At 33.4% G+C, this 18,268-nt stretch overlaps 1 protein-coding gene across 1 annotated transcript in view; it reads right to left on the bottom strand.

Annotated features, from left to right (window-relative positions):
• Positions 1-18,268, bottom strand: part of prdm6 (PR domain containing 6) — a 48,971-nt gene that overhangs the window by 9,048 nt on the left and 21,655 nt on the right. The window contains exons 4-6 of the mRNA XM_088912055.1: positions 11,393-11,520; positions 6,548-6,672; positions 3,588-3,930 (exon numbers count right to left, since the gene is read on the bottom strand). Coding sequence (XP_088768181.1) covers positions 3,588-3,930; positions 6,548-6,672; positions 11,393-11,520 — 596 coding nt within the window. The remainder of the gene's footprint in view (positions 1-3,587; positions 3,931-6,547; positions 6,673-11,392; positions 11,521-18,268) is intronic.

The raw sequence follows: 18,268 nt of genomic DNA, 5'->3' as shown, positions 1-18,268 counted from the left end.
AGAGCACTTGCAATATGGATCATTAAAAGGCCCATCTTTTACTACACCTGAAAAAAGTCTTTTAAACACACTTTTTTTTGTACATCACTCCCTCAGCTACTTAAGTATTTTTTTAATTAAAGTGGATTTATTGTATTGCTAGCATTATTATCTAAATCCTAAGGCTATAAGGCAATAAGAAAAAAAATAACATTTATTGCTGATTTTGATTATGTGGCTTTGGCTATGTAAGGTTGAAGATGAAAAGTGCTGCTGACTTGTAGCTCACAAAACCAATGTATGCATTTAAACTGTTTGGTACTGTAGCAGCTTTCAGCTGTAGGTCAGCAATTTTTTTCTAGACTTTTCATATATTGCACTCATGGCAAAATGTATTTAAATTCACAAAGTAAAGCAGACATATTCTTTGAGATTAACATTGATCAGTCTTACAGCTGTAAAGAATAACAAAAATGCAAAAACAGATATATGATGATATTTACTGTGTGCAAAGACTCTTATGTCCAAATATCAGAACCTGATTCCCTTGTTCAGCTAAATTTTATCCTCACTTCAGGACTATAAAGTTTGATATTGACAAACATTCAAACAGACTTCGACTCTGAGGTATCCAGGCAACATTTTTCTTCTGTATGGATATTAGTTTATTGAATAAGTGGCATCTGTTTTCCTCCACATCACAGTTAGGGTAGGTATTTCCTTTTGACAGCTTCAGTGGATTTATAGGTTTGTATGCTCTGAAGAAAAATAGTGCTAAGCAAAAAATTCCAATTCATTACCACTCAGTACTTAATTAAGTTTAGGGACGTTGCACACTGCATTTGAACCCTGAAATGAGTATGACAGCAGGAAGCATCTCTGATATTATAGATTGTTTAAGAGATGAAGTATCTTGATTTTTTATTTTATTTCTACCAAGTAGATAATATTTTATTCTGTATTAAGGATTCATGAAGAAAGCAAAATACTATTACCAGACACAAACTAAAAGCTTAAACATTTTTAATTTGAATATATACAGTATTTATATTTAAGACTAATGTATCAATTTAGACATTATCTGTTTAAGTCAATATGTTATAGTTTTCAACATCAGTATATACAAAATTAAACCATATAGAGCCTGTTAGATCTGATGTTTTGTTTGCATTTTTGAACTTGACTTATCTGCCCAAGGTTCAAATTCCCCTTATCTTTTAATTATTGGATCTCAGTTTAAAATACTAATATAAATGTGAAATACATTATAAAGTAAATTCTTAAAAGTTAGAATGGTGAGTTTCTGCCTGAGCTTTCTTTTCAATCACTGCTGTGTGCTAAACTGCTATTAGTTGTGATACAACTCCTACAGGATTAACTGCATTAACTATGTAACACCATTTAAACAAATTCAAAGTTTCCTTACTATTAAAAACACCAGTGGTTATAAAAATAACCTATAGATGGCCTATTTATATTTAAGGCTAATGTATCAATTTAGAAATTTACTGTTTAATTTGGTTTGTATAGAAAGGTACCAATTCTCCAGCTGGGACATTTCTATAGAAACCCTTATGTCATTTTGTAAGGGATGTACTGTATTTACTGAAATAGTATATAGTACCAGGTAAAAAGAAAGGGCAAAGAAAAACTGAAATAAAACATGCTCTAATAGTTTACAAAGAAAAGAAAATTATATTTTTAAATGACACAATATATTTGGACTCTGCTGTTTACTTTATCATTATAAAAACGGTATTTTACACTATGAAATCCCTTCTTCATTTCACAATGTTTAACTAAAATCAATCCAATCTGACAACAACTTAGCTTTATTGTAAAGCAGATAGATAAACCACCTTAGAAAAGCTGTATTTTTCAGGTTGCCTCATATTTTTCTTTACATCGGAATCTCATTATTCATATTTTTTTTCCTTTCGATTCTTCGATTCCATTTTTACTGTATAACATTATTAAATTTATCATTAACAATAATTAATAATTAAACAAAATCCTACACGCTACATGCTCTCAGCCTTTCCTAGTTACATATTAGATCAATCAGAAGAAAACATTGAGCACAACGTAGTGAGATCAAGTGCATAAAACAAATGCATTTCACTGAGGACCCCTAGTGAAGCACTTATACAGTTCTAAAATATTTCTAGGGTAATTTTAAAAGCCTTAAAATGAGTCATTTAAAGGAAAATAGGTAAACTTATTAAAAATACAATGTTAATTAACTAACTGCAATGGAAAAAGTAGGAGTTGGAAAAGGAATTCTAGTCTTTTTAAAGTGCAGCAGTTACAATACATCAGAAATATGAGGTTTCTGTGAAACCCTATAGAGAAAACATCAAAACAATGGAAAGAACCCTAAAATAAATTTAATCTTTGCTATTATCCTCTTGGCCCTACAGATTATCTAATGGCTGCTCCAGCATTACAGTCACTAATAGCCAAGCTTTTTTATCTTTTATCTGCAGGAACCAATCTGTCATGTTTTGTTTTATAGAAATAATTAACAATATATCTAGAACAAAAACTAATCACTTCAAAACAATTTAATTATAAAGAATATCAGCATATGTTGTATTTTGTAAATTAATGGATATTTATAAATATACAAAACACATATTATCATCTTTGCACTTTTTTCACTATCTTTTTTTAAATGGAACCAAAGTTTACTAATATGTTTTGTAATTAGGTCATTTTAAAGGAAAAAACCAATGTACATTACACTCATTATGTTCAATAAAATCAATCAGAGTTAACAAATTGTGTAAAAGATTTTTTTGTTGTTTTTAGTTGTTTCCCCAAGTGGCAGAGCTGACACAGCACACTCTTCTTTTTACTAATGGCAGTACAATTAAGATATATCATGGTAATAAATAATTAACACAGTTGCTATCATTTATCACCAGCTGATTCTGTTCCATTTCCAATCACGACTGACAAAAAATAACATTGACTATATTGTTGTTTGGAGTAAAACGGCCATGAGATTGACAATACACACATTGAAAAAATGACAAATGTTACAGCAATTAAAGAAAGTTTTTGTTTTTGCATAATCATGCCCTTTTACTCCAGTACTCTTCCAAAGCAAGAGTACAAGAAAGCACACAGAATAATTAATTAAAAATACCCAAAGTAATGGGAATATAAAGTGTATTCACTACAAAGCTACCCATTTTAAAGTCTATCTTTTTTATCCCAAATGCCAGAAATTAAAACAATGTTTATAGATTATTAAATGATTGAATTCTTTCATCATAAAGACCACTTTTCAACATAAAAAAACTTTTTGTCATCTAATCTAATCCCTATCGGGCTGTTAACAACCACAATAATCTACCCATCTTTAAAAAGGAGTAGCGCTCTAGAGAGTTCCTCTTTCTTGAGAAGAAGGAAATTCATCTCTTAGGAAGTGTGGTTACAAAAAAAGAGGGAAAGTATACAATCATTTACCTCAAGGAAAACAAGAGGAGCAAACAAGTTAGGTACTTTAGTCATTGAAAAGGGATGTGTAAATGAGTAAATAAGTGGTGCAAAGAAGAAAATATGAGCCTTCAGCTCTAAAGCACTGGAGGTATCTGCTTTACCTGTCAGGATTCTGTGTGCACACATGCATCTGAAGGAGGATTCGCTGAGTGAAAGTCTTAAAGCATTGACCACACTTCCAAAGGTGCCAGTCGCTGAACTCGGTGCTCAGTTGGCTTGTAGACGTTGGGCTGGCGAGAACCCGCTGGTTTTTGGCATTCATCTGGTTAAACCCAGATTCTCCATGCCCAGGCTTGTCCAAAAGAGAGAAGCTCCTTGTGCAGGGAGAGTGTGGGAAGACCATGGAGCGGAGCAGTGCAGCTGAGGGAGGTTTGCCGGTCTTGTTGAAGGGCTGAAGTGTCTCCTGTCTGGACATCGCTTCCATGACAGATGCTGGGACGTTCACTGTAAAAAACAAAAAACAATTACACATAAATATATACTCGGGGATTCAAAGTATAAAAGCTGCAAATAAGTGTAAACATTTTATTTTTGCAATCAATTTTAAGTAATTGCTTACTTTTACATTTATATACAACAGCTTCCGTTTAATTAGAAATCTTTTTTTCCAATCAATCTTGTTTGGACAATGGAAACTCCAACAGTACAAAAGTACATTCAACCAAATATGATAATAAATAAGAAAAGGTATAGTTCTAGATATGGAAATAGTGAAGCATGATCTCCTATTGAGACATGGGGTATGACACACTAATTTAGAAATAAATGATAAGTAAAAACAGCTGGCTGAAGACTTATACAGTATGCCCAAAACCTTTTTTTTTATTTTTGCTGTTATCAAAAACATGTGAAGATTCCTCAAAACAGTTTTATATTAAACTTTGAATCAGGCCATATTCAAGAAGCCAAAGCCATGAAGGCTTATGTGAGGACAAACCACACATTCTTACCACTACCACATGCTGTGTACAAAAATAAAGAGATGCACAAAAAGAGTAATACTATACATGTGGGATATAGTGTAGAGCCCTCTTAATTTAATAAACTCAGTGTATCTTGTGTTCATCATAATAGGAATATGAGTTACATTCTATCTATGAATGTACAGATTTTGATGTTAGATCTTCCGTGCCTCAGAGAAAAGAATTTAAATCAAAATAATTTAATAAAAACATTTTAGCAAAAGGGATTTTGAAAACTTCACAATTATTCCCTGGCACGGTGATTTTAAAAACATTGCTACTTCACAGGCATTTGAGTAAATCTCAATCAGCTATCCAAAATGCTGTCATCATCAGGACATGATGAACATACTGAACTGTATTAAAATGCTCTGTTATTTTTCAGATAGTTAATTAAGATATTGCATAACATTGACATAAAGTCAGTGAAAGATATAGTTGCAGACCTTAATTGTGTGGCTTTATTTGTGCAAGCAGGGTAATTTGGGATTAAAAGGCTCATGTTAAGCAAACAACACAAATCACAAAAATATTTTGTCAGTTGTACCATAATAACTGAATTGCTATTCAGATTAATAGCATAATGACTGAATTGTTATTGAGGTTTTTTTACACATTTTTCTTTACTAACGTCATGAACAGCTTGATATTTGAAATTCATTAATACACTTCAAAGAATTTTAACAAAACAGTACAGTAAAAACAGCTTTATATATTTTAAATAAACTGATTTTTTAGGTGAGATATTTGATTGCTGAAGGTGAAATGCATTTAAGTGCTGTTAACTGTTTATTAAATTTAAATATTATTAAATCATCACTAAATTGTACTTCAGAATGTTAAAGAGAGCACTGACATAAAAGCATATGGAAGCAGCACATGAAACAGAAATAGACATTTTCTTTTTAAGTGGCCTCTGGACTTTCAAGAATACTTTTATTAAAGACTAAATTTAAGCACAGTAAGGCACAGTAAGGCAGTTTCCACCACAACTTCTCAGATCGGGAAGGAAAATGGTTGCCACTCATTAAAATAATAATAGTCCCCTTTCTAAATCTCACATGTCTAGTGAGCTCTCATTGATGACTTAATTTGTTGCTGTTTTGCTGGTTTTGTGTTGAGACTACCTTTTTGTGCCAAGATTATTATTCAATCATTGTATTTAACTAACAATGACATTACAGTTCATCATCTAAATTAAACATGTGCCTAAACATAACTTTTTACAAGACTTAAATAATAAAATGTTTAACATGTCAACACATTATGGTTCAGACCCTGTCAGCTTTCCAAGGACTCCACCATCCAATGAGTTCCAAAGAAACCAGAGTTAACAGCATGGGGCAAAATACTAAGAGTGGGATTACAAGTAGTAATTCACCACTTACAGCACTGCAGCCTTTAACTTGTCAGAGCAAGAGTGTGGTTTAAATCAATTATTACATTTGTGTTTGCTCTGTAAGGATCTGGGGGGCTAAAATGCTAATATCCCCAAACCACAGACATCTTAAACAACATGAATCAGGATATAGATGTGGACAAAATCTTTGATAACATATGAAGTCATGTCTAATTACATATGAGTAGTTTCATTGCTCTGCTTCCATGAATGCCATGGAGAAATATTACCCTATTTAACAATCTTTAAGGCAGACAAAAGGTTTAGGTTTATGGCTCATACTGTATATTTCAGATAGACACAAAAGCACTGTTATTCTCTGTATCCTGAATGGTAAATTGGACACACCAAACCACAAATGCTTTTAATTTTGTGTTTACTCTAAAGCAGATAACCATTTGTTTTGTTTTGTTTTTTAGGGGGAAAAATTAGTTTTACATATTCATAGAAATAATGAGGCCAGGAGTAAACAGGATTTTAATCTGAGACTGGCAGTGTGTAATGCATTTGTGGTGTACAGGATATGACCAAAATATAATTTTATATAAGAGTCAACACAGCCTGTAGTGACATGAATAGCTGTGAATGGAATTTGATTTTCAACATATGTACTAAAATTAACAAAACATATAGATTAGCTGATTCTATCAACACTTGCTGACACAAATGTAGTCAAAGATAAGACAATGTGTGTTCTTACAGTTCTCATCCTGTGCAATGCACTGAAGAGGGATTCCAAAGAAGGATGTGTAGCTGTCATTGTACCAGACGAGTAGCTCTGTTCCTCTGGGAATATCCATGCATGCTCTGTAGAATATACACGATCTGGACACAGGAGAAATACAACAGCCTTATAAGATTTTGAGTAAGCCTGCTTTATTGTTAATTTATTCTCTTACGTTTTTGGTGAATTTGTAAGGAAACAAAAATATGATATATCCTATTAAAAATGTCCTGCATAAAGTGAAGGAATGATACAAAACCTCACAACACCGTGATAAAAAAGATTTTAAATTTGAAGTTAAATATTAGAGTAAAGCATCATCCTTTAGAAGTTTCATAAAAGGAACTCTATATATTAGATATATTATATTTCAAACTTGTGTTCAAATCAGAAATTATGAGTGTAAATCTTCATATACAGTAGCAAAAGTGAACAGACTTACTTATATACATTTCTAAAATTACATAAATACCAGGAAGTTTTTTTCCATAGTAAATAAAATTAATGTTTATTTCACTGCTGATTCTGACATCTTCAGAATAAGCAGTGAAACACAAACCAAAAGACACAAGTGGAAATGATCTCACTATGTGAAAATGCATTGAAAACTCAGTGCAGGAGGCACTTTTTTATACTCTGACTTATTTTCTGCTACTAGCACCCAAACATGTTAGATGGGCTAAATAGACTCCTCATATTTGTTTTTTTATGTTCTTAAATAAAATAAATGTTGCATCATCATTATCCTGAAGAACCACGTCAGATTGCTCTCTGCAGGCCTTAAACTGAAGTTTTACCAAGAAAAATTGCCAGTGCCCATGTAATCTGTTCTTTTTTTAACACTGCAGACATAGAAAGAACCCTTTGCAACATTTTTCATGGCAGTGAGATATGCACTTGTCAACATATTTTGTCACCGCAAAGCGGCCTCTGGCAACAGGATCATAGAGATCAATACAAAACTGCAGAATCTCGATATTTTACTTGCAGCTGCAAAAGTTTCATTTATCTTCTTGTTTTCTACGCACGCTGCCATGCTGTATTTCCTAGACTTTGCTAGCTAAGCACAATGTTTTTCTATCTTTTGGGGGGCTGGAAATAAATAAATAAATCAGAAAATTCTATGAATATCTGACAAAAACTCTGCTTTGGTCTTGAAAGAGGTGCTGAAGCCCGTGAATTTTATTAATTCTTTCCACTACTACATAAAACTAAAACAAGGGAAAGCCCATAAATCACACCCATCTCGTAACCTGAGAAAAAACACGAGCATACTTTGTACTTTATCCTTGTAACATTTCATCTCTCAGTTTGGCTTCACTTAACATAAACAATCCTGCACACAAATAAATGTACTAAGACTAAATGACTGCGTTTGCCGCTGAAAGAGCACTGTTTTTAAGCAATGGGTGGTCTCACAGACTTTGCAAGAGGGGTGAAAAAAGTGTAAGTGTACACCGTTTCTCACAAGCAGGCAGTCGGTTCCAAAACTCGCGCACATCTCAGTGAGCTGAAGGACATCAAAGGCATTTTTATTTCATTTTGGATAATATTTCCCTTGCTGACATGTATTTAGTATTGTGGTTGGATGACTCATAAAGATAACTGCATGGTGTCCCAACACAGTCAAAGTAGAACACATGCCAATGGACATTATTGTCGGCCTCAAAATAAAAACAAAACCTTCAGCTAAGGGTCAATCAATCATGAAATTCTTTGAAGAGAATTCCATTTAGATACAGCAAATCATAACATATGGAATTCAAACCAGCTGATTCCCGGTGAGGAGGACATCTTTGCACAGCATAGATAGCTCTGGCACTTTAATGTCCACATTTTGTGTTTGCTTATATATGGGCACGCAAAAATAGGACAGGGGGTTTTGGAATTTCCCTTTTGGAGGTCTTTATAGTTTATTTAAAAAAGCTGTTCTGGCACTGAAAATATATGTACAGCCTTAAAAGGAAAAGAAGGCCGTAATTAAAGAGATCTTGTGAAATACTGTATGATTTTGTTTCACTATACATTTCCAAACGTTTTCTTTCTACATCAACACAATGTTACATTGGCATGACTTTTGTAGTGCAATAGAATCCTTTAAAAAATGAGATCTGATTAATAATCACAAAATCTTTCAGTTTCAAACTAATATATGTAAGACACACTTCAATACCTTTTGCGTCATGTATCCTGCCAATTCTCCAATTCAAATAGGACATATTTGTATTAATATTATAATCGTATTATTTTTTAGCTACTCTAACTTATTTATGATGGTACCAGTTTAATCTACTGTATGTAGAAAACAGTTTTTGTAATGATTTATCTTTACTTTAATACATTTTCACACACCCTACAAACTACCATAACTGAATAAAACAAATTCCATCTATACATCTGTTTATTATTCAAAAATTCTCTCTCTTTGTTCTTCATATCCTTTTGAATTTTTTTTTTACTTCCCAAAGAACTCTTTTTCTGCTGTTTGGAGTAATGTCCCTTGGTCTTTCCCATGATTAGAGATTCTGACTTCCACAATATTATTGAAATCTTGAAGGTTTTTTTATGCTGCTGCCCACCCATCTCACTTTTTCAACACTGCACAACCGATGGATGTCCTTTCGTTTGAGCAATTTTGATTCCGATCACTTTTTCAGTGCATGTTCTTTTAAATTTGATTAAATTTAATTTTTATTTGACAGTTATTTTATAACACAGTAAAACAAATGTTCACCTCTTGGCAATTCCTGGTCAAGACCAGGTTAAAAAAACACCACAACCCTAGAAGGTAGAAGGTATTCCCCGTAAAGAATAATCTATATTTCCATTTCACTGCTCAAAGGTAGGTAAATCACACTGATGAGCCCTAATAAGTGTAAAACTGTTGTCCATGACTGCTTACAGTAACTTCTTATACTGTACAGTACACACTGGTATACTAATAGTGGTATGAAAGTCCAGAGGGGTGAGAGGGGTGGAGTGCAATTGAACAGAGAACACTAGGCCTGAGAGAGGTGAAGTCAGATGGGGAATTTATTGCTTACCACACACCAGTGACGTCTACCTCTGGTTGCCTGCAAGTCTGGGTGTTGCATCAATTCTCCATGCAGCATAGCAGCCCTGCTGTTTGTAATCTTATTTGTGACGTGGAAGTCAGTTTCATTAAGACTCATGTATGTGTCTTCATCTATCATGGACTAGTGTGGGTATGTGATTTTTAAATCTGCCTTAGCTGGGTAAAAGTTGAACAGGGTGATGGGGACTCCCGGGTAATTCAGTACACGAGAATGGTTTACAAAAACTAAACATATTAATGAATGAATCATTTTATGAAAGATCACACAAAGTGCATACTCTCTCCTTCGACAGAGGAGAGCTCTAGTAAAACACAATTACAATCAGTAAAGACTTAAATTAAATTTAAAACTTCAATAAACAGTTACCTCTTAATTTGTTTTTATGCTGAACTGTCCTGAAGAGTATTGGATAATTTTTTCCTAGTTTTGCCTACAATTATCATCTGCAGACTGGGAGAAGTCCTGGCTATTTTCCAATATTTGTGCTTACAAAAGAACAATACACTCTGAGAGATTAATATCCAATGAAATTGTTTAATCAGAAGTCTTTTGCACTAGGTAAACCTAAATAGCAGATGTTGGTATGACTTTTGGAAATGAAAATTAAAACATTTTGGAAAATTGTGTTTGCTATAAAAAGATTTCAATCTAACCTTAATTCTGGATGATATACATAGTTAGGACGTGGAAAATATAGAACCATTGATGTTTTGTGATAGATTATAATCACAAACATGAGTTTTAAGGGCATAATAAAATAGAATTATCTTATACAAAACACAATGATAAACCAACACACTGTAAATACAAAATAAAACTCCAAAACTTATGTATTTTCACAGCCACAGAGTGACTTTCTTGTTTTCAATCCAGTTTGAATTTTCATTTATGCATGTTATCAAAGTCATGTGGAGCTGCTTATTGAATGGATGCACTTCATTAAATCTACATTATCCATGTAAAACATTTTAATGAATAAGGTAATGATAGCTATCATCAAAATTGCATTTATTCATACATAGCTGCATGTATAACCAATAATGAAGCAATGATAAAGTTCACTTTTACAGTCTCCAAACCATTTAGACATGTATCAGACAGCAACCTTAATGCTTTTAATTTGGCATATTAAAATCTATTTCGAGCTCCAACTGCCAAAACATAATTGTCTGCTGGTCTACTGTTTCGGCTAGAAGTTGTCAAAGGAGCAGACGCTTTAGCACAGACTAAAGAGATGGAAATCACTGTGATCTGGATGGTTCGGAGCTTCCAGAGTGTGATGCCATAAACACTCATTAGTGAGATTGGCAGTTTATGGCTCACACATCCACAGCATGAGCGTCCCATACCACGAGGTGCTAGTATACATGAAGATACTATATAAGTAAATTGAGTCCCTGTACTGTACCTAAATAAGATACCTTTACATTTGCAGGCAGAAAACAAATTGTGCCTCTGTGTTTAATCTTCTTAGCACAAGTCCAACTACAGTACCTCTAAAGTGGTACTTGATCTTATCACAGACAGGTGACACAATTCAGTAACTTTCAATGGCTCATGAAGAAGCAGACAATGGTGCTACTGTGCTCTACCTATTCAGCTAGTGTATGAACATCTTCTGAGCTTAATAAGTGCAATTCAGTTACAGGTATCACAGGTGCAAATCCTTGTCTGGGTTGGAATTGTGACTTCACAACAGCTACATGTAAATGCTTGTGAATCAGATCAGCAAACCATGTCATACCTAAATTGAACCACCATCATGTTCTGCTCTCCACAGTGTCTTGCACATCGGATATATCTCATCCAGCTTGACTTGCTGGGCTCGCTGCCATCAATAAAGTGCTGTAATGTCCCTTCCTGATCATAAATCTGAAAAAGAAGCCAAAGGGTTAATTCAGTAAATAACTGGGACAATTCAGATTACACTAGAAATATTTGAAATTGCTTTATTTCAGATCGTCTTTCCTCGAAATGTTAATGGCTTGTGAGCACACACATTTCCAAAATATTGCACCAGATATTTGGAAACAATGAATAAAATTATTGTAATATGATTTTATAGTACTAAAGGATTTGTATTTTGTTCTCAAAAGTACTTTTAAACTATTTGTTATAATAACACATTATATACTGATTCCCAAAATAAATTCAGATTTCACAAAAAAACTTTCAGGGAATAGATTTCTAAATTATTTTAAACATAGACACAAAGGAAAATCGGACAATGAAAAGCAAAATGACAGCATTACAATCAGCAACATGTACTGTATGATCTTCCTTAGCACTAAAAGAATTCTGGCAGTGCTGATGTACAGACTTAATCAGGCTCTGCCACTCTTCCTGTTCCTCTGTAGTCACAGTTGTCTCTTGTTGTTGGCCTTGTCAAACCATCCCACAGATGTGGATCAGAAGAAAAAGACAGCCATAGGATGGGGATGAATGGCATGGGAGGATGGTAGCCTAAGCTACAGCTTCTGCTGGTGTCATATTACTTCATCTTATAATACTTAATGCTTGCTAATTGTTTTATAAGAATTGTGTTTGTAAGCCACCAGAGATGATGAAAATGCTGATCCTTGACATGTTGTTCCCACAGTTAAAAAAGCTGAAAGAACTGGATTCTGACAAACTCACTTAGATGGATGCTCTCTGGAAGTAATCTACAGTATGGAAGAGCAAGTGCAGTTTGGAAAAACCTAGATGACAGCTGCTCACGAATTGCTGTGATAGGTGAGGACTTACAAATCCACTCAACTATTCAACAACTGATCTTGAATCTGGGCATGGTATTGAGTGCACCAAGTGTCTTGAATACTTCAATATTCAGTGAAGCTAAAGTCACACTGATCAAGCTGAAGGATTGCTATAATCAAAACAATATTTGGAAGGTGCATATGCTAGATGGATTTGAGCATGAACATCTTGTGAAGAACACTTCGCTTTGTAGTGTACAATTTATGAAATTGCTCTTCCAGATTTAGCAACAAGTCCCGGGTTTTTATTTCCAAAGTTCTCTGATACTTTGTTTTATTAGATTTTATAGTTCACAGTTGTCAAAGTCCTCCATGTTGGTGGATAGCATTTGTTTATTTCAGCACAGGAAGCTGCATTCATTATTAAGTGATCACCGTATCAGATCTGATGTTTGCAATGTTTCTAATAAATATTTCTATCTGACAGCCTCATCTTCTTCAGAGATAAAAATAAAGGACAGCTTAGTTATGAATAAATTTTCAAATGTCTATATTGGGATCAGGGTGTGAAAAATTAGGGAGACGGGCATATTTGCAAACTAATATTTCAGTTAATATGAATTGTGTTTGTCTTATCTCAGACCACTAAAATAATCAACCCATATATTTATTTTTTTTTGTAACATATACAGTACCTTACTGAAACCTAAATTAACTAAGAATTGTGTAATTTTGGGTCAAATCCGATATGGCGTTATGAAGCACATACTTAAAAAAAGGTTTAAAATTAGTTTCCACAAGTGGCACAGTTGTTGGCTGAGTGCAATGGAAAGTAGGGTGGGAATAGAGCAGTGACCCAAGAAGAATACACAATTGAATAATACAAAAATTAATCCATATCAATGATATATCAAAATAGCTGATTATTCTAAATTGTTTGAAAAAAATCACGTGAGTTTGAAAAAAAAATCAAATGAGACCAAATAAGATGGTCATAGCTCAATAATAAAGTGTTAGTTGGAAGTAGAAGGTCAAAATGTCAAAATAGACAGGTCCATCGCAAAGAAAAGAAAAAACTTAGCCTTGTACAGGATGTTGTGCCTTCAGTCTGTGACTGGCTGGTATTATGTACTATTGTAAAGAATCTGAGTGTAATAAAAATGGAACAGCAGAGTAAAAATGATGGTCTTATAAAACGAAATGGCATATCTAATAATGCACTCCTAATGTCTACACCTATCTGGAATCCTACCAGTGCACTATATTTATAAAATAGTATTGCTTAACCTGGAGAGAGATAGGAGGATATAAGTGGGTCATCTCTATAAATCATTATGAGTGTTTCATTGTTGAGGAGGAAAGACTCAAAACTAATTGTTTAAATCCAGCCTCTGAATGCTCACATGTATGTTTTAGCTTCAGTATTACCTTTTAAACATTTGTCAAGATTAATAAGCAGTCTGACAACCTTAAAATACTCCCATTTATCAGCTTTTTCTTCATAGCTCTGAAAAGCTTTTCAAGTATGATGGCAGGTCAGTTAGGTTAATACGAATGTTCTAAGAAATTCTTTTCTGCATGTTTACCATTACCTTTTCTGTGTAACAACTCTTCAAGTAAAATGGAATACTGACTGTATATATTATAATATAGCTATAAAACTGGCCCAACATTTTGCTTCAAGTTAAAGTGCGACACAGCAACTCTGATCCTCAGAATGGTAGACTTGTCTGACTACCTTATATTTATGCTTTAATGCTGTTTTCAATTTTAATTAAACATAATTGTATAATATTTCCTGATTTATATTGGCATCATTTTACAGTAAAAAATGCAACTGTGTGGTAGTACATAAATGCATTTATGCATGCAATTGAAAAATGTTATGCAATGCTAAAAAATAAGTTTTGAAAAGATCTCTCAAACACTTGTCAATGAACTTATTTATCTCTACTTATTTCACAGGCTTTGCACTTACTGAATGACCAAATAATGATATTTTACATACATAATTTTATTTGTTCACAGATCATTTGTCATGAAGTCTATGTTTCAGGACATCTGCCGAATTTGTCAGATTTTTGGAGCGCCTGACCTTGCGGAGTCTCTGTACGTGTGTCTGGACTAATTCCCCTCCCTTATCCCTATGGCTTTCTTTTGGAACGTCAAACTACCAGTTTTGACAGCATGACAGATATCTTTTGTTCACAACAAATTAGCTCCTTTTTTAAACTGGATATATGGAGTTTTTGAAAAGGTTTGTTTTTTATATTTGTCAATTTGAATTAATCTAGGAAAAGCAAGATAATGTACAAACTGAATGCAAAAGAAAGGCATACATAACATGGTACATCTGAAGCGACTTTAAAAGTATGAAATTATCTTAGATTTTTAAGGGGGTACTTTAAGGACTACTTAGACATTTGTGCTATTCAGTAAGGAAAAAGGAGCTATGCACGGAATCTAGTAAGAACTCTGTAGGTGTCTCTTTGAATCCCAAAGTATGAAAAGCAAGTCAATTCTAAGGCTACATTAAAAGTATAATTTCATAACTTTATACTTGTCATTTTGTGTTTTTTGAGCTACTACATTGTTTGATGCTAATCCAATATACTGTATATGAAATCTAAACTTTTTGTCAAAAACTCATAAATACTATTATAAATAAATACATACACTGTAGCAGCGCCTGTGGTCTATCTTGTATGAAAAACCACTTCTTTGTTATTGCCAATAAAGTTACAAGCTGTGTTGCTTAAATTTAGACTACAATTGCCAACAGTTAAGACAGAAGTGGCCTGCTCATTATATTATCATTGTGTAGTCAAAACAATTACAGCAATCTTGTTTTAATTTAACATACAGTCATGTACATGAAAAAAGTCAAGAAATGTAGGTGAAAAGTGGATCTACTGATGTCAGCTTGTAACAGTCATAAAGTTAGCTCGAATTTAGTCTACAGATGTCCAGTTTCTACCTTTATCTAGTCAATTAACATTTTTTTCTGAGCTTTATCTAACAGGAAGATGACAATGTATACCAATCTGTGTGTCCACTTCAATACCAACTTTCTACTATAGTGTGAGTATTTTTTAATTCTCATCCTCTGAATATTCATATGATAGTGTTAGTGTAGATGGTGGATTTAAAAAGATCCCCCTTCAAAAGTTAAAAAATCCCTTAGAGAATTACTCTACTTTGAAATGGCAAAATATTTGTATGCTTATTATGTTTCCAAATATAGAACAAGTTACCCCTTTCCAAAAACATCAAAATAGATAAAAAGCATTTTGAAAATAGATCTTAGATATATATTTTGCACACAAAAATATGTGCTACAAACCTAGCGCAGATGAGAGCAGACAGTCTGGAACAAAGCAGTATGTGGGAACTCTGGTGCTATGACTTATTTGAAAACCAAAAAAACACATTTTATGAAATTTTGAGGGCGCTATTTCAATGTACAGTAGTTATTTTTATCTATACTACTGTATTAACATTGTATTTCAACACCATTAAAAGTTAAATCAGACCATTTTAAAGTCACCAAATGGGTAAAATTCATTTAAATAATTGATTATACAATTATCTTACAAATTCCTTAGCAGATAAGATCTTTTTTCTAAGGTTGCGTGTTTAGATAAGATGGTAGCCCCATGAGCCCACTAGTGGAGTGGGTGTAGTCGTCCCTCTTTCTCCATCAATATCTCACTTATCTCCAAGGGCGGCAGGGCCATCACCAGAGAGTGGGCCATCAATCAATGTGTGGTCTCCTTCAGACATGTCACGCCAGCTGATCAGAGGGAGACGTTCAGGGGAATCAGCTTTTCATTATCAGGACTTGGTCTGTGATCAGAACAAGCCACTGAACCTTTTACTTTTCACTTAGAAAAAACGTATCCACTGGAAAAAAGTCCTGACAGTTCATTCGTTTTGCTTTACTGTGGAACCATATGATGTTTGACTGGAAGGACCCACCCTCTTTGATGTTGTATGCTTTCCAGAGTGTCCTGCTGTGAAAAAAAAAATCTCATCCTCCTGAATTGTGGAGAAATATCTCTGCACCCAGCTGCTAAATGTGACATGTTTGCCATTTTTCAGTTTAGTGGCTCAATGCCAGCAAGCAGGCTTTGTTGTAAACGTTTTTTTCCTTTTTATTTCTTTTTCATGTTTTGCTTTCTTGCACTGTCCTCACAGTAGCATTATCCAGACGTCTTCTCAAAAAAGATCAAAAGAGTGCACATTTTTTGGGTGCAATATATAAACCATGAAGAGAAGACATTAGATTCACATGGACTTCATTTTCCTATCAACACAGAAGTATATCATGCTGAAATGTCTTCATTAGGCTGTATAAGATAGGTCAGTACAGGAAAATGAGCCCCATATGAAAGCAACAAAAGGTAATTTAGACACTTTTATTGCTAATAAATAACAACTCCAAAGTCAAGCAATAGCCATATATTGTCGATTGGCACATTTAACTTTACTACATGAACACTATAACAAAAATAAATAAAATTATTATACTAATAGAGAGAATAAAATATGTCCATTAATAATGCAATAGCACCAATCAAATTTATTTTATTTCCTCTTTTGTCTGCAAAACCTAAGTATAAAATGCATGTATGAGTACAGATAGAAACACAGGAGTTGGATTAAAAAGTCAAGGTTTTTCAGTGATTTATATTCAAAATCCTCATTTTCAATAATCAATTTCAAGACGTGACTTTTACTGTCATTGACTGACTGCTTAAGATATATAGTTATAATCACTATTAGGTGTGACTGACTTTTCAATGAAGTGTTAAAAGACAACACATCAGACAACACATGTGACTTACTCCATCGCATTGGAGACTAAAATGGAGGTTATGGCTTTATAAATTAGTTTAAGAACCATACAGTATGTGATATATTTGCCACATACAGATTTTAATTGTCTCATAATTCAATAGGTGCAAATGAGTTTATTAAATTACAATTAACAAGTGTTTTCCACTACCAGATCACAGGACTGTGCTTTGTGCTAGCCATTAGGACTAAAAGAAATCAAATGAAAATTAGGTTTTATCGTTTTTTTTAATCAACAGAGATCACATAAAGAAAAATGGACATAAAGACTAGTACACATAGACTAGATGGCCTTCTCCTGATTGTAACCTTTCTTATGTTTTTATGACTAATTACCATAGTTTACTTTAGTGTGTACAAAGAGATTAAATTGTAAACTATTTTGTAGTGATGTAAATAAATTATATCTGTGGTCCACAAAATATGTTTGAACAATTTTATATGGATTTAAATTTCAGGCCAGGTCTTTCAAACTGACAAGTTCTCAACAGAAAGCATGGAAATCCTGTAAAGAAAAAGTTCAATGCCTTATCCTGCCTGCAAAATTGTCCTTACAATTTCAGATAAGATAATAATACACTTTAATGTATCAATTGGAAACAACATGACTTAAATTATTTCATAACCAACAATTACTTAAACAACCATTCATAATAGCTTCCGATAAGAATTCCAATGAACATGAACATATGGCAGTTAACTCCTCAAATCTCTACTCCAGCTTAGATAAAGGCCCTTGAGCACTAGAGAAGACAGTAATTTTGACCAATAAAGCACATTCTAACTGTTTTAAGAATCCTTCAAAAATGCTGCCACACTAAATTCCTTAAATGTACAACAAAGAAAGCTCAAATTGTACAAAAATAAAATAGATAACGTTTCACACATACAGTATCAGCCAATTTTTGCTGTACCTTGTAATGGATACAGATGTTTGTTAAACTGCTGATACTCAGAATCTCTCTCAGAAAAAGAAGTACACATTTCACATTTCTAAGTCTAAAAAGGGAAAAATACTCCTAAAGGCAGAAGCCTCCTAGTACCGTAGCTCCTGGTACTGTAGATTA

The sequence above is a fragment of the Atractosteus spatula genome, chromosome 3, assembly GCF_055471065.1.
Source record: "Atractosteus spatula isolate fAtrSpa1 chromosome 3, fAtrSpa1.hap1, whole genome shotgun sequence".
Taxonomy (NCBI): Eukaryota; Metazoa; Chordata; class Actinopteri; order Semionotiformes; family Lepisosteidae; genus Atractosteus; species Atractosteus spatula.
The sequence above is the reverse complement of the archived record's forward strand: the minus strand, read 5'-3'. Positions and strand labels throughout refer to the sequence as shown.